This window comes from Phalacrocorax carbo, chromosome 20 (genome assembly GCF_963921805.1).
Source record: "Phalacrocorax carbo chromosome 20, bPhaCar2.1, whole genome shotgun sequence".
NCBI classification, from domain to species: Eukaryota; Metazoa; Chordata; class Aves; order Suliformes; family Phalacrocoracidae; genus Phalacrocorax; species Phalacrocorax carbo.
In genome coordinates this window covers 8575875-8597821 of record NC_087532.1, presented here as the reverse complement: position 1 = coordinate 8597821, position 21947 = coordinate 8575875, and the positions used below count along the sequence as shown (strand labels likewise).

At 50.6% G+C, this 21947-nt stretch overlaps 1 protein-coding gene across 9 annotated transcripts in view; it reads left to right on the top strand.

Moving 5' to 3' along the window:
• EIF4G3 (eukaryotic translation initiation factor 4 gamma 3) overlaps window positions 1–21947 on the top strand; it is a 153311-nt gene that overhangs the window by 114611 nt on the left and 16753 nt on the right. For 6 of the 9 annotated variants that reach the window (XM_064470413.1, XM_064470409.1, XM_064470411.1 and 3 more), the window contains 13 exons: window positions 286–535; window positions 3114–3271; window positions 4446–4571; window positions 5709–5819; window positions 9719–9889; window positions 10862–11059; window positions 12247–12393; window positions 12678–12914; window positions 15256–15360; window positions 17465–17597; window positions 18627–18721; window positions 20296–20389; window positions 21118–21235. In XM_064470413.1, coding sequence (XP_064326483.1) covers window positions 286–535; window positions 3114–3271; window positions 4446–4571; window positions 5709–5819; window positions 9719–9889; window positions 10862–11059; window positions 12247–12393; window positions 12678–12914; window positions 15256–15360; window positions 17465–17597; window positions 18627–18721; window positions 20296–20389; window positions 21118–21235 — 1943 coding nt within the window. Of the gene's footprint in view, window positions 1–285; window positions 536–3113; window positions 3272–4445; window positions 4572–5708; window positions 5820–6019; window positions 6134–9718; window positions 9890–10861; window positions 11060–12246; window positions 12394–12677; window positions 12915–15255; window positions 15361–17464; window positions 17598–18626; window positions 18722–20295; window positions 20390–21117; window positions 21236–21947 lie in introns of those variants that run through there. The other 3 variants (XM_064470416.1, XM_064470410.1, XR_010375859.1) reach the window with 2 other exon arrangements.

Here is a 21947-nt window from a genome sequence, read left to right as displayed (position 1 = left end):
CGTGCTCTAGGGCTTCACAGTTCCTTCCATCCCATCCCAATAGCTCCTGGGGATTTCATGGGCAACGCTGAGTCTTTCCAGTTGCGCCGCTAATTAGCGGTGGGTTATCTCCGGGAACGAACCGATAAATCATCCGGCTGTTCTGTGTTTTGTTCCAGTCGCTGCTTAAGATGCATATGTATTCCTGCTGCACACGAAAATGCTGTAGGAATAAACGAAGAGCCGTGCTTCGAATTTTGGCAGGGTGTTTTTAACATAACCTCTGTGTTTCTATCTCTGCTTCAGCCTAAAGTAGAAGAGGAACTTTCAGGTGACAAAGTACTTGAATCTGAACAGGAGAAAATGAGCCATGGGTTTCAACTGGAGAGAGACCCCGCTGAACTCAAAAAAGCGAAACCTGTGGAAGAAAACGGAGAGCAGGAAGCAGAACCTGTGCGGAACGGTGCTGAGAGTGTTTCGGAGGGAGAAGGAACCGATGCAAACTCAGGCTTCACAGAGGGCTCCAGCGAAGGGCCAGCGTACCAGTATAAACCAGGTAAATCCTGTTTCAGACTCCTGCAAGCTCGCTTGCTTTTCTGCCACGCTCCTTAAGGGCTGCTCCGCCCCGCGCACCCGCCCCGCGGAAGGGAGGGTGTTTCCAGTGGGGCTGGAAGGGGGTACAGCGTTTCACCGTGCCCGGCTCCGCCGGGATCCACTAACCGACAGGCGCCGAGAGACCTTCTGGGCGAGCGCGAGAGGGAAATGGGTTTTCTCTTGCTGGTGGTAATGAAGAGAAAATCCTCGATTCCTTGAGTTTATTGCCCATGGGAATGTTGGCTGGGAATTGGTTCCTGTCTGATCGGCGGCTGAGAGCGATCCAAGAAATTCCGTGTAAGCAGACATGCTTCTTAAATAAGAGATTTGGAAGTTCTGGTTGGGTGCTAAATACAAGTATGTGTGTTTATAGAGATTTAATTCCCTGGCTACACAGTTACATAGATCTTCAGATTTCTAGAAGAGAAAGGAAAGGAAAAGAAACAATGTGTGGTTTTCAGTCCAGGCTCCGCTATGGAACTGCGAGCGTGCAGTTCTTTTGATAAAATAATTCAAGGGTGGGCTCGCAGGATGCGGTCCGTTCGTTGCTGGTTCGCCCTGGATATAGTCTGCCTAAGGGGTGTGTTTGTTACTTATTAAGATATTTAATTTTTAGACCTGAACCTCTTAATTCACCTCATTACGAGAGACCTTGAGACCGACTTGGCAGTTGCTACCAATTTTTAAGCCATTTCTTATTCAGGTGAAGCTCCCTCGAAATAAATTAGTCATTTTCTTAAGAGCTCAGAAATAAAAGAGTATAAAACAAAATAAGGAAGGGCGGTGAGAGCCTGGACAAGGTTTGGGGAAGGAGCATTGCCATTCGGTGATTATTTCAGGCCGTTATTTCAGCGCTGCTTTGTTCTGACAAAGGCACGAGTTGCTTTTCTGTTATTAATTTGGTGCTGTCGTATCGTTAGGAGAAAACGTAGAGGCCTCTCGATAGTTCACCGCACGCTCCTGATAGGTACGAGTTCGTTAGGGAAGCACATCTTGAAGCGAATCCGTAACTCATCAGCTGTCTCTCCGAGCCACCCGATGCAGTCAGAAGGATGCCGCTCGGATCCGGACGTCCGTTCGCTCGGCCGGAGGGGGTGGATCGATCCCCTGGAAAGCAGCACGCGTCGGACTTGCCTGCTGCAGAGCAGCCCTGGCCACTTGGTGCAATAACCCTCGATTTCAGCTCTGCTCTTTCTAAAACCGGGGGTTTTGCCTCTCAGTCCCCCCCAGGAGGAATTGTGCGTTTGATCCCGCTCGCTCCCCTCGCTGGGGACCCAGAAAGCCTGCCTGTGACGCTGCCCAGCTGCTTTTCGTGTTAAAGCAGCTTGTTAAGATCTTTCCAGAAGGAAACTGGAAACTGTTTCTTGTTGCTGTCGGTACTTTTCCACGATAAATGGCGCGTGGTGTGGCACAGCGGGCAGGCAGCTGGCCGGGAGTTCTGCCTGGGACGCGGCTGGCCAGCCAAACCGTTCTCTGCGCCCTTTTATCCTGAAGCTCTGTAGAAAGAAAACTGTGCAAAGAGCTAAAAATTGTAATTACTTCTACGTATTTTCATTCCCAGTTATTCAAACCCATCACCTGAATTAAGTTCCTGTTTGTGGCCTCTGCAGGGATGAGGATGGTGAGAACGCAGAGACCTAAAGCTGGTGATCGGGGGCTAAAATCAAGAAATAATAGAACACCTTAACAACGCGATAAATGTGAAGCGACGCCGTTTGGCACCAGTGAAATACAAAGGCGGCACCTCGTACGGACGTTTTCCTTCAGATGAAAACGTGCCGCCCGCTTAGGGGCCTGACAGCCAGCCTGGCTGCTGAGCGAGTCGTGTTCTCGCTCCCGACTTCAAACAAACTCTGCGGCCGGCAAAGAAAACCCTGTCTCTAGGCTGCCGGGCGCTAATTTTCCTTGCACCGAAATGGCTGTAGGTTTACATTTTTTTATTTGCATCAGGCAAGGTCGTCTACACGGCGGTTCTCCTGCCCAGAAAGCCCTCGGAAAAAATGGGTGCAAAGTTGTAATTCTTAGAGTGTGGCTTATGGTTCTGTGTTTTCCGCTTGGCCCTGCCACAGTCTCCGGCACGGGTTGTTAAAGACACAGTGTTTTCACGTTTTCAGAGGACCTCTCTGCTCTGCGCAGCGCTCTCCTCCCCTCAGCCCTGCATTTATTGCTCTGGGTTACGCAAAAACACCTGCTTTGACGTTTGCATTTTCCCCCAGAAACTGGGAATTGTCCCCATTTTGTCGTATCGCGCAAGGGAGTGGAAGTGAGAGTTAAAATGAGATGGCGTGGGTTAAAACTGGAGTTAGTGATGAGTCCCGTGTGTGGTTGCTGCTGGAGCTGGCCGTATGCTCCCCGTTGTGTGCGTTCCTTTAACACGATGTGTATTACTCTCCTTGCTGCCTTCGAAATTAAAATAAAGTTTAAATTAAAATTTCCCGAGCAGCCGCAGCAGTCTCTTCCCTTTGGATTTACCGGATACGCGTCTCAGAGGGTGGAGGGTTTTGTTACCTACGAATCTCAGGCACCTTCTCTCCTTATAGAGCAGTGGAAGCCCCTGGACCCGGAGGGGAAGAAGCAGTACGACCGGGAATTCTTGCTGGATTTCCAGTTCATGCCTGCCTGTATCCAAAAGCCGGAGGGGCTGCCTCCCATAAGCGATGTGGTTCTCGACAAGGTGAGAGGAGAGCCGATAAAACAGGTGCGTGCTATTTTTTTTAATATAAATAAAGATCCCCAATGCATGCTTTGTTCCCTGACCATTTCCATGCAGGCTTTTGTGGGGAAGGGGAAACATTTGGCTGATGTCACATCACAAAATTCTTCAAATAAAGGCGTTGGTGCCTCCTGAACGTGCACAGATGTTCTAAAAACTGAAGCGTTTTTAAGGGTCTCTGTCTGGATTAGGTTATACCAGGTTGTTATTAAAATTTGAAACGATATAACCGTGAGGAACTAGGGATATAAGCAAAGCAAGACTGGACAGAGGGGCAGCGCCTTCTGTTAGATCAATTCTACAGTTAGAAAGTACAGGCAAGCTTTTGGGCAAACGAGGTTTTTTTGGTCTGAAACGGTTGTGTCCGTGTTTATCAGCTGATCTAATAAAAGATCTTTAAAACCTTGACTCTCAAGAAGTTGTGTGATTTCTATCCAGCCTTATTACAGATGAGATCTCCTCTGCTGTATGTCTGCACTTATTGAAATCCTTGTTATTTCTGAAGTGCTGACACCAAGACCTCATTCCCAGCTCGGTTAGGACTCTGTAGTTCATTGATTTTGATGTAACCGCTACAGACTCGCTCTTAAGATTGAAGCCCAGATCAGCAGATAGGTGATTCTCATGTGCAGAAACGTTTCCACTCTGAATTTCATACCCAGGCAAATTGTAAAACGCAGCTTTGTTCCCAAAACGATTTCATCCACCTACTAGTTTTCCGTGATTGCTTCTCACCGCTCTGCCTGCTTTTGAGCTTCCTTTGCGCGGCCGGCTATCCGTCTTGTTAACACAGAAGACGTTTATCTGAGGGAAGGTGGCAGTTTTGCCACCTGAACCAAGACTATTGCGTTTGTTTTGCAGAGGACGGGCCTGTGTCGCCATAATTTTATCCTCCCTAAGTCATGCTCAGCCTTGAAATGTTTCTGAGCTCCACCTGTTTCCTCAACAGTCACCTGCAGGAGACGTATTTTTAATTAAATGCTTATTTGTAGTGTAGGCGTGGATGCATAAAACTTGCAGAGTTCGTTAAAAGCATTAATTTGGCTGTTAAATACAACCGTTATGGTTTAGCAGAGGTGGTCTGTAGACTTGCATGAGCTTTGGTAGCTCCGGCACCCGCTGAACAGATCCCCTTCGTTTGTTCCGCTCCACGCTGCAGGTCAACCAGCCGAAATTGCCCCTGAGAACTCTGGACCCTCGGATACTGCCTCGAGGACCGGACTTCACGCCAGCCTTCGCTGATTTTGGGAGGCAAACCTCCGGTGGAAGAAACGTACCTGGAAGTGTGAGTTTACCCCAACTTGCTAACTTAAAAACTGGCCTTAACATCGATGAAGTCCGTCCTCACGCTTCTGGGCCTCTTCCGATGCTCCGGTGGTTCTCGGTTTGTCGGGATGAATGCGAGGGGGATGTTTTCTTGGCTGTCAAAATGTAGGCAAATTAGAAAAACCTTGTGGATGGTTTTAACTGGTACGTATTGGTCTTAAATGGTCTTAAATCCCTCCCCGTTCCCCATGCGAGAGGTGCGGAAACGTGTTTCCACGCCGAGGACCTGGCAGTCGCACGTGTGCGAACACGTGTTTCTCACACAACAACCCGGCGTCACTGTGTGTCGTCACAGGGGTCTGTCTTATAAAACATGCCAGCAGAGCAAATGGATTTTACTAAGAACTGTAAAAGAAAACCCCAGAATATACCCAGCGCCTGTGTGTGTTCTTGCTTTCTCTATGCTTCCACAAGTTGTGTTGGTCCCCTCATTCCTTGTTTTCCTGCCTTTTCCTCTGCTTTTCCTTTCACTTTCTCTTCTTTTCCCTGTGTCTGGCTTTGCCCAAACTCTGAAATCCCTCTCTCAGTCCTTCCTTCTTGGCTTTGCCGTCTCTTTCTCTTGGGGTGCAGGTGCCCCCCGGCACGGCGCCGCCCAGTCAGCCGCAGCTGGGGGATGGACGCTGCCGCCAGTAGGTGCAGCCGTTGATGTTTTGGGTTTCTTTCACCCGTCTGTTCAGATACACGCACTGTATCCGTCCGGATACATCTAGCGACATAGCCATCATTTAACTTTCAAAACCGATGGTTTTAGAAGAGCTCGCTGATAACCGTGACTTCCAAGCGTGCAGATTTCCAGGAGGCTCGGAGTCGAACCCGGCGATTCTGAGCTGATGCAATAGTTCTGGTTTGAGAGTGGCCCCGTGGCCGGTGCCTCGGCTCCGGGGCGCGCGTCCGTGTCTTGGAGTAGCTTCGGTGTTGCGGTTTCTCTCGAAGCACCGCCCGGTCCCGAAACCTCGATGCTGTTTGAGGTCGACATCGCTTCCTATATTTAGGACTTGCAGGTTGTACTCCGGCGCCTTCTCTCCTTTCGTGCGCTGAATGTCCCGAGCCTCTCGGCACCTTGGTAACGCCCCTGTTGCTCTTTCTCTTTCCGCAGGCCTGCAAAGTGCAGAGCAACCCTGGATTGCCTTCCCTGGCTCGGTGCGGTTCCCCAGCATGCCCTCTCTTGGTCTCGCCTCACCCACCATTGAGGAACCTGCCGATAGGGGTAAGCCAAATCCCCCCCTCTCCCCCCAAAGTCTTTGCACCTTTTTGTAGAGTTGTCTTTTTCCCTAACGCCCACTGTTGATAAAGCACGACTGGCAGAAAACTTTACAAAAAGGTGCAACAGTGTTTAAAAAAAAAAAGAAAAAAAAAAAAGAAAAAAAAAAAAAAAAACGAAACAAGACTTGCATTGTACCCCTCTAGGCAGTCTTCAGTGGTGGGTGGGACATCACCAGCTGAGGGCATGCTGGGACGTTGGCCTGAGCGGGATCCGCGAGGGGTCTGCACTTTGCAGACCTGTGGAAAGGGGGAGAAAAGGTAAGTCCCGCTTACCCCGTTCATTTGGAGCATTCAGCACATAACATACATCTTACATTTGCGCCTTTACAGAGCAGAGCCTTTCTCTGCGTTTTTCTCGAGGAGGGTCGGAAGGTAACGTTATTTAACAAGCCCCGCTGCCCTGCGACGCCGGCGGTTATAGGACGAGCGGGGTTTCAGCCCCGAGCAAAAGCAGACGTTATCTTCTCATAAAGCATGGCAAAAACCCGCGTGTGCGCTGTCTGTCCCCTCGGTCATTCCACCTCTACACAGGCCATGCCCATAAACCATTAAACCCCACTGCCTATTCCTTGCCCTCGAGATAATGTCGAGCAGCTCAGCGCTAACAAGCTTTCGGCACGTTGAGAGTCTTTTGTTTTGCTTCCTCGGCTTTTGTCTTTTATTTCCTCCTTTTTGCTTAAGCGTGTTGTATGACTGTTTTTAGAACTAACAAATGTCGCGTCAAACAGCACAAGGGGTGCAATTACACAGGAACAAAATACAGCTAAGAGACGCTTGTTGGTGTAGACAAGAAGGCAGATGAGTGCGGCGGGTGACGAGATGCAAACACGGAGAGATAGGGCTGGAGAGGACGGGTCCGTCCCCGCGCGCCGAGGTGGGACGCGTCTGCTTTTGTCCTTCCCGAGAGGCGATGGGAACTCGAGTCGCTTCCCTGGAAGGCAGGGTCGCTCCTAGCAGCTAACCTCAGTTTCGCCTTCTGCATTTGAAGCCTGTTGTAGAGGGAGAAGCGGTTCTTTCGTTTCTTGGATGTTTTTTAAAGCATTAGCGTGACTTGTGTGCCAAGAGCGGACGCGGACTGTGAAGGGGAGCGCCAGGTCGTGCTGCGCTGCTGGGAGGTTTTGGCTCCTCTGCAGGAGCCTTGTCCCTGTTTCCTTCTGCTTTCCTTTTTCCCCCCGCCCCTTCATCCGGAAGACAGGTACTTCAGATCAATGTAGTAACACCTGGAAGGCACTTCTCCGGGCCATTGGTGGAAAATACCAATTTACCAATACTGGTGCGAGCTGTGGCGCTGTAATCGCGGGTGCTACAGAACCGTTATTATTTACCTGCACTGAGTTACAAAAAGGAGGCCAGGCATGAGCTCAAGCGCCTCTTTATCTTGCCACTTTGTAAATTTGAAACCAAAAAACCCCAGTTTTTTCTGTTAAAAGTTTGATCCGTATATTATTTTATTACACGTTCAACGGAGGCTTCCATTCACTGCTTTTAAATCCTGTCCAAACTGTCTGAAGCGAGTTTATTCACAGATATTTAAAAAAAAAAAAAAGTATCTTTAAAAAAGTCTTTTTTCTGTTAGTGCACAAGCGTCTGGTCTCAAAGGCAGCCCGGTTTGAGAAGGCTGTGCCAGGTAACACGCTGATATTCAGGAGGCGCGAGAGCGGTCCTCGCGGCCGCCAGTTTTGCAAGGGCAGTAGTCCCGTCGGCGAGGGAGGCGCGGGAGCTCCGAAAGCCCGCGCCTCGGCGTTGCGTGGACCCGTGCCTCTGCGGCTCCGTCCTCCCGCGTTACAGCCCGGCTGTAACAAAGGTGGCAGGTCTGAAGGTCCTTCAGACCGGAGCTGCCCCCGCGCAGGAGAGTCAGGGCGGCTGCAGGCTACCTCTCGCCGGCTTTGCCCGTGTTCCTCAGGGAGAATACCCCAAACGTTTCGATTTTCAGGGCACGCTGCTGGTCTGGCTCTGGTTACCGAGCTTCCCGTGGGCCAGGAGGTGTGTGGCGAGGTCTGGTGCGCGTGGCTGTCGCATTATTGTCTGTTTTTTTCAGCCGGAGGGAAATTTCTTCTTTCCACAGCCGTACGTTTGCAGCGTGGGTAGAACCTGGGCAGCAAAACTGTGTGAAATCGCATAAAACCAGAGGTGGATGTCTCAGCGCAGGGCTGCGAAGTAGGGTTTGCTGCATCGTACCGGTGTCGACCCGAGGGCTCTGGGTGCGAGGGAGGGATTGACAGTGGTTTTGGGAAGGCATCTAACACACAAAAGCATCGTGAAGGCTTCCCGTTCTTGCTGTGTCCTTCCGCGTTGATTCCTTGGGAGCGATCGACTCGCGCGGTTGCGTTACGGTTACGGCGTGCACCCGACAAGGTTGGAACGAGCCCGGCGGGTTATCTCTGTGCGTGCCAGCGGGATCTGAACGCTGGCACGTCCTCGCGGGCGGTGGGGCGGCAGGCTGACGCGCTGCGCCGCGTGGCCCTCTTCCGTGCATCGCCTCGGTGTACGAAGCACATCACGGCATGAGGTCATTGTCTTTTGACAACATCTTATTCTGTTGCTGTTTTCACGTAACGAAGCCCAGGCAAGAGCTCCAGCAGTGGCGGCGATTGCGTTCGTTCGCTGTCATCGGCGGCACATATTTATGTCATCAAAACCAAGCAGTTCAAATCGCAGATACAAGCTCCCGCCTTTAAAGGAGGGTTTTCTTTTTTAATTGTGCAAAGGTGGTTTTGGGGCTGATGCGTGGCTCGAGAGGCAGCAGCTAAGAACCCCTCCGCATGGGTCCAGTGAGGCTGTTTGAATACCTGAGACGGTTTTGCCTCTCTGATGCTCATTGAATCCCTTTGTTGAACAAAGAAATGTTTTAAATGGCCCGTCTTGCATGTGGAGGTTGCCTACTGCCCACTGGAGAGTTGAATTACTTCTGTGGAAAGTAACGGGGTTTGATAATGGAGTTTTGTTGCTGCGCTAATTTCTACATTGAGGTTGGACATTTCTAATACATGAGTTCAGAAATATGAAAGAGCGCAGGAGAAGAATAACCTCCTGACAGCATGTGATACCTTTAGTCCTTAAGCAGAAGCTCCTGGATGATTAAGAGGGAGTTTGCGGGTGTCTTGTGCCCTATTGCTTGTACAGCCGATGACAATCTCCCTGGTTTCAGCAGTTTTCATACCTGGCTTGACCAGGACGACCATCGTGTTATACAGGACCTCAGAGAAGCGCCTGATGCTGTTACAAACAAAGCACTGTGTTTCCCTTTCTTCTGTCAAACTACAAAGAGTTTGACCCACATCTGTTAGGATCAGTGTTTCTACGATGCCAGAGCAGCGCTGATGCGCCGTTTAGTGTGTTTTATAGAATTCCTGTCTCAAAATGGCTCTGTTTGAAGCAATCTCCAGCAAAACTTAACATTTTTGGCAGAGCTGCTAATTTATCGTTATCTAATTGCTTGGGATGGCACGTTTCAAATACGCCTGTAAGGACCGATGTAATCCGTAAATACGCCTTTGCTGTGATGTCTCAGTTACGCGGTTTCTGGCTTTCAGGGGACGGTTTCGGTCAGCCGGGTTGAGTTCTGCGGCGCTTAAGCAGCATCTGGAGCATCGCCGATGCGTGTAGGCAGTGGTCATCCCATATCTGACTGGGGAAAAGCTGCCTGCGAGAAACGTGTTTGGTGTCTTCATGTTCCCTCTGACCAACCCGGGCCGGTGTGTTGGGTCGGAGGGAGTCCTCAGAGTCCTAGGAGGAGTCGCTGCTTGTCGGCGCTGCCATCAGCGGGTGTTGGCGTGTGCCCTGGAATGTTTTATCGAGATGCAAGTTTAAAAGGGGATATAACAAGGAATGTTTTTGTCCTAGTTGTTGAATGTTGGACCGAGGAGATCTCAGCCAGGCCAGAGGAGAGAGCCCAGGAAGATCATCACTGTGTGTGTGAAGGAGGACGTCCACCTGAAGAAGGCAGAGAACGCCTGGAAGCCCAGCCTGAAGAGAGAAAACCAAACCGAGGACCCGGAAAACGTCAAAACCCAGGTGAGAGCGTTAGCTGAGCGCGTCCGAGTACAGCAGCCTGTAACGGGAGGAGGATGGTAATTTGTTGTGTAAGACAGTGAAAAAGGGCAATGAATTCCAGTTTGAAACACAGCTTTCCTCTCCCTTCATTATTTTTTTTCATGTGTTTATTCTTGACCTGGAGTTTAAATGGCAATCCTGTATATTAAGTGAGTCTAAATAGGGAACACCAGACAACCTACTACCTCTCTTCCAGGACTGGTTTCCTCTTGCTATTTTACTAGAATATTTCTGTCTCCATTCTAAAGCAAACAACCTCAAACGTCCAGCACAGAACTTGCTTTTCATCCCCTTTTAGAGTGCATTTCTGCCCTGAACCTCAGCAAGACTGAGGTTCCTCTGTCAGTTTGTCCTGCCCAGCCCAGCAGCGCCGTCTCTGAAGCTTTCTCTGTGTCGCTCTCCCGCTCCTCTCCTCCGCAGGGCAGCTGCTCGGGGCGGGGGTATTTGCCTGGTGGTCAAACTTGTAATTTGTAGGATAAGTTGGGATAGTCTTGAAGGACACAGAAATTCTGTTCTCGGGGCTAACGGCAGCGTTGTTGACCTAATTATCATTCTGGATAGGTAAAAAAAAAGTGCCTTAAAGTAAATATAGGAGAAGTTGATTTCCTCTAGCTGAGGGAGAAGGAGGCCACTCCCTGTTAATTTATATCTCATGGCTAAACTGATATCGAGAAGAATATTTCAGCTGGGTGACAGCAAGAGCTTTGTGTCTCTGTTGCTCTTGAAAAAAGCACTTGGGTGTTTCCAAGAATCCTGCCCCACAGCTCCGGTCTTTGGCAGCCGGTAGCTGAGCTAGAACTGGAGCTGGACTGTGTGTAACTCCGCTTCCTAGAAGTCCCTGTAGGACAGATCTCCATTCACCTTTGAGACGCATCCTACCTCGCTCCCGAAAGCCACCTGCTCATTTGTGCTTAAAGTTTTCCTGTCCTTCAGGAGCTGTTCCGCAAGGTACGAAGCATCTTGAACAAGCTGACGCCCCAGATGTTCAATCAGCTCATGAAGCAAGTGACAGACCTGACGGTGGACACGGAAGAGAGGCTGAAAGGAGTCATCGACCTGGTCTTCGAGAAGGCTATCGACGAACCGAGCTTCTCGGTGGCATATGCCAACATGTGCAGGTGTCTTGTAACGGTAAGAGCTGCCAAAGTCAGATGGGAAATTCCTCTGCGTGGGTGAATGTTCTGCACGTTACCCCCATGAGCCGATTGGCAGTAATACAGGCATGGCAAGAGCAGAGTTAAATGTTAGTTTCTGCATGTAAATAAAAATAATTTGCATGACGGATTTCTTCTTCGGCACTCGTTGGCCGCGCCTGCAGGCAGAGGGCTTTGCGCGGCGCGATGCGTTGTGTGGGGTTGACACTTCGCTCTGCCTGGTCACAACATGCCGTGAGTCACGTTTGGGAAGTCCGGTTTCTCTCTCTCCGTTCGAAGGGGAGCCCAAGGTGCTGAGCCAACCTTGCGACAGCTCGTTGTGGTGAATTTGGGACAAAATAATCCCCTCTTCCTCCTGATCCTTCATGACATGCGATGAAGGAGCAAGGCTCCAGAGTCTTTAGCACGTAACAAGAGTGCTTTTAAGCAGCGTTTAAAGGATCCCAGGAATGGAAATGTGACCTGTCTCTGGGCAGAGGTGGTGTCAGCTGAGTTTTGAATCACAGAATGGGTTGGGTTGGAAGCGACCTTTAAAGGCCATCTAGCCCAACCCCCCTGCCATGAGCAGGGACATCTTTGACTAGGTTGCTCAGAGCCCCGTCCAGCCTGACCTTGAACGTTTCCAGGGATGGGGCCTCCACTACCTCCCTGGGCAACCTGGGCCAGGGCTTCACCACCCTCATTGTAAAAAATTTTTTTCCTTATATCCAGCCTAAATCTCCCCTCCTTTAGTTTAAAACCATCACCCCTTGTCCTGTCACAGCAGCCCTTGCTAAAGAGGTTGCCTCCACCCTTCCTACAGTCCCCTGTTGAACACTGAAAGGTCACGGTAAGGTCTCCCCACGGCCTTCCCTTCCCCAGGCTGCACAGCCCCAGCTCTCCCAGCCCGGCCTCGCAGCAGAGGGGCTCCTGCCCTGGGAGCACTTTTGTGGCCGCCTCTGGCCCCGCTCCAACAGGTCCATGTCCCTCCCGTGCTGAGGAGCCCCGAGCTTTACGTGTGAAATGTAAAATTCAGCTGGAAATCGTGACATGACGCGTAACTGTCACGGCCTCGCGGGCTCGCGTTGCTCAGTGCGAAGCGCGTAACAGAAGGCTGATGGGAAACCTCGCTCCTATCTGGAGTTCAGCCGTATTTCTGCTGATGTTTTCCCTCCTCTCCTACAGCTGAAAGTGCCCATGGCAGACAAACCTGGGAGCACAGTAAATTTCCGCAAGTTGCTGTTAAATCGCTGCCAGAAGGAGTTTGAAAAGGACAAGGCTGACGACGATGTCTTTGAAAAGAAGCAGAAAGAACTTGAAGCTGCTACCACTGTAAGTGGTATTTTTCCCCAGAAATTCTCAGAGCTCCCTCTGCAAATGATCTCTTCTGAAGACGGCCGTCGATTTGCGGGGAATGTTGGAGTCCAGAGTTTCATTCTGTCACTGTGGCTGAGTATAATAAAGAATATTTGCCTTGATTAATGGGTTTATACCACCCTCTTTTTAGGAGAGAAAGAGTAAACAGGGACAAGAGCAACTAAATGTAAAATGGGATCTTTTGAAGAGTTCTGTGCTCTGTGAACATGTTTTTTTAGAGCTGTTTTTCTGTTTTACAGCCAGAGGAGAAGACACGGCTCCATGACGAGCTGGAAGAGGCCAAGGACAAAGCCCGACGGAGATCCATTGGGAATATAAAATTCATTGGCGAGCTTTTCAAACTAAAAATGCTGACGGAGGCTATCATGCATGACTGTGTGGTAAAGCTGCTGAAAAACCACGATGAGGAGTCCCTCGAGTGCCTTTGCCGCCTGCTAACTACCATTGGCAAGGACCTGGACTTTGAGAAAGCAAAGGTAGAGCAGGACCGGGAGCGGGAGATGAGGTTTTCAGGGCAGGGATGGAAAAATGGGTGTGGGGTGGTTTTATTCAAGGATTTACTTTTTACTTCAGGAATTTTTGTACAGAATGAGGAAATCATCCACTTTTCTGTGCGTGTTTCATCACGGCCTGGCCTTGCTCCCTCCTCCCTGCCCCTTTCTAATAGAGTCTGTATCGTTTTCAACAGCGTTCTCCAGTCGCTACTCGTTTCCAAATAATTCACCAAGCACACGGTCTGAAGCGCTCAATATATCCTGTGGGTTTCTTTTCCAAATAGAATTTACCGCTTGTCTGTAGTTTCCAAAACATTTAGAGTTGTTTCTTTGCCATTGAAGGGCCTATGTTACCTACAAAATCTGCCACCAAATATATTGTTTGAGTTAAATCTAAAAAAAACACCCCTCATTAACTGGCCTAAACCCCCACCTGAACCTTGGTGGATGGGTTTATTTTGTGTCATCATCATCTCTAGCGCTGCTGGAATGAAGCAGCTGTTTTGCAACTGCAGCGCTCCAGCATCCTCCTCCCGACTTTCCAACAAACGTATACGTAGCAGGGAGCATTACGCACTCGATGAGCTTCTCTTGGCACGGACAAACTGCTGCTCCTTCGCAAAAGCCAGGCTTGGGATGAAAAACCATTCGAGGGTCTTGCCAGAAATCAGTTGGACTCGGCTCTGGAAACAAACCGAGCTAACTGTTTTCAGCTGCTCGGGGAAGGGAGTTCCCGTACAGGGCACTGGGTTGCAGGGATCATGGCGGATCAGTCCTGATCCTTCTGGGGAACAGTTTCCCAAACTGTGTTGTGGAGCATTGACTAAAATAGCGTCACCGACCACTAATCCCCCAGGCTAAATATCCGACGCTGTTAATGCAACAACATGTGCCTTATTGATGCAGGTTTGAAAGTGCCAGAGGCAGGGATTAAAATTTCTCCACATGCTTTGGGAAGAAAGCAGAGTCTGAGCTCTAAGCAGTAGCTGAGGTCATGTTGGATGAGTCCTGGGTGCCGTCTTGGTCCTTGCGAGCGTGCAAACGCTGTAAAAGAGCAACGTTGCGGTGCGCGGGCCGGTTCCGCGGCCTCGAGCTGCGGCAGCGTGCGGCAGGGAGCGTGCACGCAGCAGGGAAGCGCTTGCAGATACCGCGTACCCCTTACGAGAAGCTGCCCGCGTCCTCTCTTTGTGATTTGTTATTTCTATCAAGATTGAGTAAGAATCCTTTATTTATTTTCTATTAACAGGAGAGACGTTTTATTATTTGTTTTTATAGAGCCTGAAGTGTTAGTGATCGTTATAATTAAAGCTTCTGGACAAAGTCCACTTTAAATATTTTCCCTCTCATTCCTAACTCTGGAAACATTTGCTCTGAGCTGAAACTTTCCAAGGCAAGGCCAGGACCAAATTTTAATAGGGTTTTTTTGTGTTTGTTTAAATATAAGGGAAAGGATTTATCTAGTCTTTTAGTGAAGGGAGTGGGAAACATTTTCTAAAACTGCCCTGAAACTGTTTGTTTAAAACAGTCAGAGCCCCCATCTGGGCGGGGAGAAGGCTTTTTGGAGCCTGGCAAGTCAAATGAGACCTAATGGAGGCTTCTCTAATGATACCATTTCGTGTCTTAGTGCAAACTGATTTGGATTCCATCAGATCACGACTTTTTGGATGAAAACGAGCTTGTGGGATTTCATACTACAGCTAAGCCCCTTACACAGCTTCTTGCTGAGAGAAGCAGCGCTTCTGCCCCTGCTCCTCTTGCCTGACCCCGGCTGAGGCAGTTCAGGGAGGTAAAGCATCGAAACGATGTTCGCAGGTTAGTTTTGTGCCCGTTTAGTTTCATGAGCTGGTTTTTCTTGGGCTGAGGTGAGCACACAGGCTGATTGGAAAAGGGGGAGCTCAGAGGTAGAGCAGGGCTCCCCGTTTCGGTGGCAGCTAGCCAGTAGATCAGCTTAGCTGTACCGTGAAAAAAACCCACATGGATTTTTTTTTCTTTTTTTTAAATGGATGCTAACTTCATTATGTCCATGTAGAGGGTGTAGATTATTTAAGTAACGAACAAGGCAGAGGAAGCGTGTGCTAAACGAAGGAGGTGCCCGCAGACTCGTGCCTCGTCCCCTGCACGTCCCGCACTGCGCACGCTCAAACCCACCCTGGGGGGAGCGGACGAGCCCCAGCACTCACTCCTCCGGGGAGCGGCTCTGGGTCCCCGGGGGCGCTTCTGGCAGGGCAACGCCGCAACGCGGAACCCGCTGACTCCCCACCTGCGGGAGTGGGTTTATTTTCTTCCAAGACGTGTTGACGATGATGGTGTTTCTCTTGTGTAGCCCCGCATGGACCAGTATTTTAATCAGATGGAGAAGATTGTGAAAGAGAGGAAAACGTCTTCAAGGATTCGGTTCATGCTTCAGGATGTAATAGACCTAAGGCTGGTAGGTGCCAGCTCGAGTAAGTAAAAGAGCGTGTTCCCTTTAATGTCCAGGCTGGAAGAGCTCTCGCGTAAGAGCAGGGATTTACAGTATTTACAGCAGAAGCGGGGTGTTAGGGGGGATCCATGCCCCTTATCCCAAAAGTCCAGCTGTTTAAAGACAAGAAGTCTCTCCATTTTGCCTTGACGAAGGCCAAGGTTGGTAGGGTGTCTTGGTTCTTAACGTTAGACACGTGCCTGCCCCGGCTTCTCGGGCCCGTTGCAGCAGACACGCCTGAGCTCTTTTTACAGGAGAGGTTTTGGGTGTTTTTTTTCCCCGACAGCATCTCCCGTGCCCATCTCTGTCAGTCGCACTGCTTTGCTGTCTTCGTTTCCATGCACTCTGGGTGCTCTGTCCTGCCAGCACTTACTTGCACTCTGAGGTGTGTACCCCACAAGTGAGGGGGACCAGATAGCGTGGCTGTAAAAAACGAGGGCTCTTTTTCATGGCAGCGTGGATTTCGTCGAAGGATGTCCTGTATTAGCCTGTATTGCTGGCACAACCAAGCACCTGCTGGTTGATTGCTGGCCATATTGTGCAGGCAAAAGCAAGTGGAGCCTGTGCTCTGTCAGAGCGTGATGATGGTGGGTCCACACTAAGCTCCAAAAATTACAGGCAGGAGATAACTTGGTGTAGACAAGCGCACACAGGGCGCAGACGGGGACCTGCCCGCGTTGTCACCACACAGTGGTTTTGAACCATAGCCAAGGTGTTAAAGCTGGAGCCTTGTACAGTGAAGGGTGCCCCTACACCGTGAGGTTGAAGACGTGACTGCAGGTTGCACAAACCTTCCCCAGCACCGGTAATTTCACCCGGGTAGGGGCTGGGAGCAGCGTGGCTTTAGCCGTGAGACAGCACTTGACTGAAGTCCTGAGCAGGTTTTACTCATACCTCAAACAGCCGATTTGAGGCTGGGTTGGGGTTTTGTGGGGGCTGAAGTCACCGTTTTGACTGCAGGATATACAAAGAAAATTACCCCAGAAACTGCAGTGAGGCTGTAGCAAGATCAAGTGACGGTCTGGTTATTCTGGGGATAGATGGATCTTGGCAGTGTGTGGTTGAATAGACACATCAAGCAGTGGGAGTGTTTTGTGCAGAGACAGCTGCACCTCTCTCTGTGGGATTCCTGTCTTGGCCGCCACAATCCCTGGGGTGGCAAAGCACCATCTCCTGATAAAATGCAGTCGCTTCTTCCTTCTGTGTTTGCAGGGTTTCTTTTTTTTTTTTTCTCAAGCTTGGAGGAAGCGCTTCAACAAACAGTGTCATGAATAAATGGGTAGAGAGTGACAGCAGCCTTCTCTTTCCTCTGAACCTAGAAAGATTGGAAATCTGGGAAGGTGCAGGATGCTAGGGGTTAAAATGTCTTGAATTCAGTCACTCCTCTCCAAAGTTGGGTCTTTGCTGCAGCCTCCATTCTGCACCAAAACAGCTACTGCAGTCTGTACACCAGAGTACACAGCTTTGACCTGTGGTGCTGGGACAACCGTGTCTGCAACGTGCCCCAGCTCCACATTAGAAACCGTACGAGGAGCGGCTGGAGTCCCTGGGTTTGTTCAGCTGGAGCAGAGGAGGCCGAGGGCAGCCTCATGGCCTCTGCAGCCCCCTCCCGAGGGCAGGAGGAGGGGCAGTGCTGGTCTCTGCTCTCTGGTGACCAACGCCAGGCCCCGAGGGAACGGCAGGGAGATGTGCCAGGGGAGGGTTAGGCTGGGCATTAGGGAAAGGCCCTTCCCCCAGAGGGTGGTGGAGCCCTGGCACAGGCTCCCCAGGGGGGCATCACGGCACCAGCCTGGCGATATTCCAGAAGCACTTGGACACGGCCCTCAGAGACCCGGTGTGAATTTGGGGTGTCCTGAGCAGGGACAGGAGCTGGGCTCGGTGGCCCTTGGGGGTCCCTCCCAGCTCAGGGCATTCTGTGATTCTATGAACATTTTCCCCAGTCCCTCGGGGAGCGGCCCCTCTAAGACATTACAAGGGTGGGAGGATTTGGCCTCGTTCACAGTGTTCAAAATACCCCGTTTACGATGCTCCCTTGGCAGTATCCCTGAGCACGTGTTTGCTGCTTCCCTAGTGCAACTGGGTGTCACGGAGAGCAGACCAGGGCCCGAAGACCATTGAGCAGATTCATAAAGAAGCCAAGATTGAAGAGCAAGAAGAACAGAGGAAGGTCCAACAACTCATGACCAAAGAGAAGAGGAGACCGGGTAAAGTAAAAGCCGAGTCGGCTGCTTGTTTCACAGCCAGCGGCCATAGAGGGAATCCCATGTAAAAGAAAAAAGTCTTTTTTCCCCAGGTGTAATGGGCAAAGGGAATGGGGGCCTGATTATGGCTGCAGGAGCAGCCTTGCCATGGATTGGCGCTGTGGGTTTTACACGGGCAAATCCCTTGGGTAAAAATAAACACTCGCAGGCCAATAGTGCTCAAGTTTCACATTCATGCGAGCCATATTTGATTTTGTGACAGGCTGCCAGAAATCCGTTACGAGTTACGACGCAGGAGTCAGATTTGCCATCCATTCTTGCATACGGCAGCATCTAATTTCAAGAGCAGCCGTGTTGTCTTTAGCTGCGAAAGTCGTGAGGTGTTAACTCAGCAGGAGAAAGTGTCTTGGCGTTACCTGAAATTGCTGCCGGCGCTCGAGGGGGCTCGGTAGACCTGAAGAGGAATTTGGAGCGACTGGGAGAATGAGGAGTGGGGCAGAGCAGGGGAAGGAGATGCAAAACAAGTAGGCTTTGTTTTAATTAACCTAAAACTGGTATCAGGAGAAAGTAAGGAACCTGGGACTCTTGAATGGTCCTGCATCTAGACTAGCCTAGCGTTGCTGAAATCTGTGCCAGAAACACGGCGTTGGGCTAGCAAAGGCATGTCATCTGCTCCTTCTGTGAGCTTGCGAGCGCGCAGCAAGCGCAGCCGATTCCAGATCGCAAGAACACACGCTGAGAAATCTAACCAGGAAGGATCACTACCAAAACCAGCCCCTGAAATTAGTGCAGTATTTTCTGTCAAGGCTATTATTGTAATAGTAAAGTCAGGTGAGCTAGTTACGTCATCTTAGGCTGAAGAAACGCTCCGAAGGGCACGGTTTCGGCACAGAATTGTGCTGAGGCTTAGCAGAAACGTGCCATTTTCTCTTCCTCCTCCTGTTGAGCCTGGAGACGATCGCCCGCGTTCTCACGGGGCGCCGCTGGAGCAGCGGGGGTGAGCTAAGGGCGGCTGTGTTTGTCGTCTGGCAGGTGTCCAGCGGGTCGATGAAGGCGGTTGGAACACCGTGCAGGGGGCGAAGAACAGCAGAGTGCTGGACCCCACCAAGTTCCTTAAAATCACCAAGGTAGGTGCCGGCACAAGACTTGTTTAGAGCAACAAAAATGCCGAGGTCTTACCTACTCGTCTCTGTCTGTCTAGGAAAACCCTTATGGTGTTTACAGGTCAAAACTTGTTTTTTTGGGACATCAAATCTCCAGAGTTAGTACCGTGCATAAATAAAGCACAAAGGAAGACACTGTTGTCTTCTGAATGTTACTATTTTGCTTGTTGTGAGGGAAAGGTGTATATATACACTTCTTCTCAGGTTTATAGTGGCCTTTTAGTGACCCAGTTGTTCTCCAAGGTGGGTTTATTAAATGATTAAGAGATTGTGAGTTGGGGTCTCGTGTGTGACGGTGCTGGAGCCCATCCACAGCTACTGCAGGAGGTGTCTCAAACACCCGTCTGATAGAAATCCTTTGCTGCCTCAAGTTCTCCGGACCCTGTTCTGACACTGCTTCTTAGTAGAATGAGGATGCTGCCTTCAGTTTGAAACCAAAACGTTCCTGACATATCCCACATGGCAGCGCTCCATGCCTGAAAGGTTCGAGTAGTACGAGAACTGCGTCCGCTTTTACAGTGCTTCTGGACTTGTGTGCGGCGCGGTTGCATCCCTCAGCATGTGTTAAACTTCCACAGCCATCCTCCAGATGAGCGTCTTCCTGTTATTTTACCATTAAAGTGGTTTTTGGGCCATTCGTTCCAGGCTGCAGGTTAGGCAAGCTTGGAGATTTCTCCTTTTTTAATGACCTTCAGAAGAGCTTTGGGATTTCTCGCCAAGGAGAACTCCGACTTTCACATAAATCAGGGTGTTTCCCAGACATTCGCTCGTCCCAATTAATGTCACTCTCCCTGAATTTTTACTCTCGGTGCCTGGATGCTCGGAGAGCTGTAAAGCAGAACCTGGACAGATTGTAGCCTTTCTGCAGACCAAGCTCGGTTTGTTCCTTCTGAAGGTCATAAAACAGACTCCAAAACTTAATTAGCAGGAGGGATTCAGCCTGCGTTTGGGCTTACAGCTCATCTGGGAAAAGTCCTACTCAGTTTAGTACAAATACGGTACAAACAGAGCCAGCTCTGCAGCAGCTGCCCTGTCGGAAGGCGAGAGGAACTCGTACAGAGACCCCTGCGGGGTCGCAGCCTCCTCGTCAATAAATTCACCTACTGAGCATTGTAACATCATCGTTCTCTTCTTGTCAGACGCTACTTCTTCCCTCCAAGTTCTGCAACCTGTTGTCAATCTTGGCCCTCTGAATTCCGTTTCTTGCCGTGCCGATTCCTCCCAAAGCCGTGACGGGTGGCTGGGGTGGGCAGCAGAACCGTTTCACTCGTCACAAACTCCTTTCAAGCACTGATATAGCACGCTTTTTCCTCCCTACTGAGCTTCAGAGCTCCCAGTGAGTGTCTCTCACTGACGCTTTGGGAGAGGCTGTTTGCGATGCCCTCTGTTGTCTGTCTTCGGCTGCGGTTTTGGCTTCCAAAATCGTGTTGAAGCGTATTTTGGCATTTGCAAGGCAGGGATGATTGCAAAAAATACCCCATTTATAATTAAGATATACGATTTTCCCTTGTAATGGTATGTCTCAATGTGTTTTACAGCCCACAATAGATGAGAAGATTCAGCTTGTGCCTAAAGCCCAGCTGGGCAGCTGGGGGAAGGGCAGCAGTGGTGGAGCCAAGGCAAGCGAGATGGGTAAGTCGAGACAGGTCCTCGCCCTCGGCTTTGCCACCAGCCATCCTTGCCAAGGTCTGGGCGGGAATCGCAGGATCACAGGATGGTGGGGGCTGGAAGGGCCCTCTGGAGCTCACCCCGTCCCACCCCCTGCGTGAGCAGGCACCCCCAGAGCAGGGGCACAGGGCCGCGTCCAGGCGGGGGGTGAATGTCTCCAGGGAAGGGACCCCACAGCCTCTCTGGGCAGCCTGTGCCCCTGCTCTGGCACCCGCACAGGGAAGGGGTTTGGCCTCATGTTCAGGGGGAGCTTCCCGTGTTCCAGCTTGTGCCCGTGGCCCCTTGGCCTGGCGTTGGGCACCACTGAAAAGAGCCCGGCCCCATCCCCCTGACACCCGCCCTTCAGGTATTTATAAGCACTGATGAGATCCCCCCTCAGCCTTCTCTTCTCCAGGCTGGACAACCCAAGGTCTCTCAGCCTTTCCTCACAAGGGAGATGCTCCAGTCCCCTGAGCATCCTGGTAGCTCTGCGCTGGGCTTGCTCAAGCAGTTCCACGTCCTTCTGAAACACATCTCCCACACAGGGAGCGTGCCCATCTCCCTGTGTGACTGCCTGGCGGGAGCAGCCTTTCCCTTCAGTTCTCTCCCACTCACTCCAAAAAACAGCCATTGCCTGACTTTGTGATGCCGAGGTGTCCGCGGCTACTGACCTCATTGTCACTCTTCTCTGTGTTGTCTTTACAATCTCCCAGACTCCTTACGACCAAGTGCCACTAGTTTGAACAGATTTTCCGCACTGCAGCCTTCAGTCTCATCTGTATCTGCCTCATCCGCATCCTCAGAATTAGATTCTCGCAGGGCCTTAACTAGGTAAGCTTCGATCCGCCGGTGGTTTCCCTTTCGCTGTCTGTACGCTTTTCACTTGCTGCTCTAATCGCCAGCGCACGGAAAGAAGGGAATTTCATTGGGTTTCCGGGAATGGCTGGGCCTTCCCCGCCGCCCCCAGCCCCGCCGTGTACTTCGAGCGAGCTTAAAACACATGAATCTTCTCTAATTTCATAGGAGAGACAGGTGGTGTTAATTTTGAAAGCCATTACAGTGAACGTTTTAGTTTCCACTTTTCGGTCACCCTTTATCTAAAGGACACGTTTGCCAGTGGTTTATAACAGGTTAAAAACTCTTTGGATAAAATGTTCTAATGAACAGGTATGCCGGTTGGTTCAATGGGCGGGGATTCAGCCAGGTCAGTAGGTTGATTTATCCAGAAAAACATGCCTAAAAACTTGCAGAAATTTAACAGGGCTCTTAAAACCCTCTGGCGGTGTCTGACCCTTCCCACTAAGCGTGGCCGAGCCCGCCCACGCCCCGCATCCCGCGACGCGTGCGTAAGGCTGCGCGGTGCTCTCGCACGACCCGATTTCATCGGGGCTAGAGCCGCCCCAGCCTGAGGTGTGAAACATGGATTACCCTCAATAATTTATTACCTCTGGGCAGGGTTTATAAATGTACAGTTCATTTAAAATGTCACTGGTTCCTCCTTCCAGTGCTTCCAGCTGCTGGACTGTTTTCTTGGGTTTCTTTG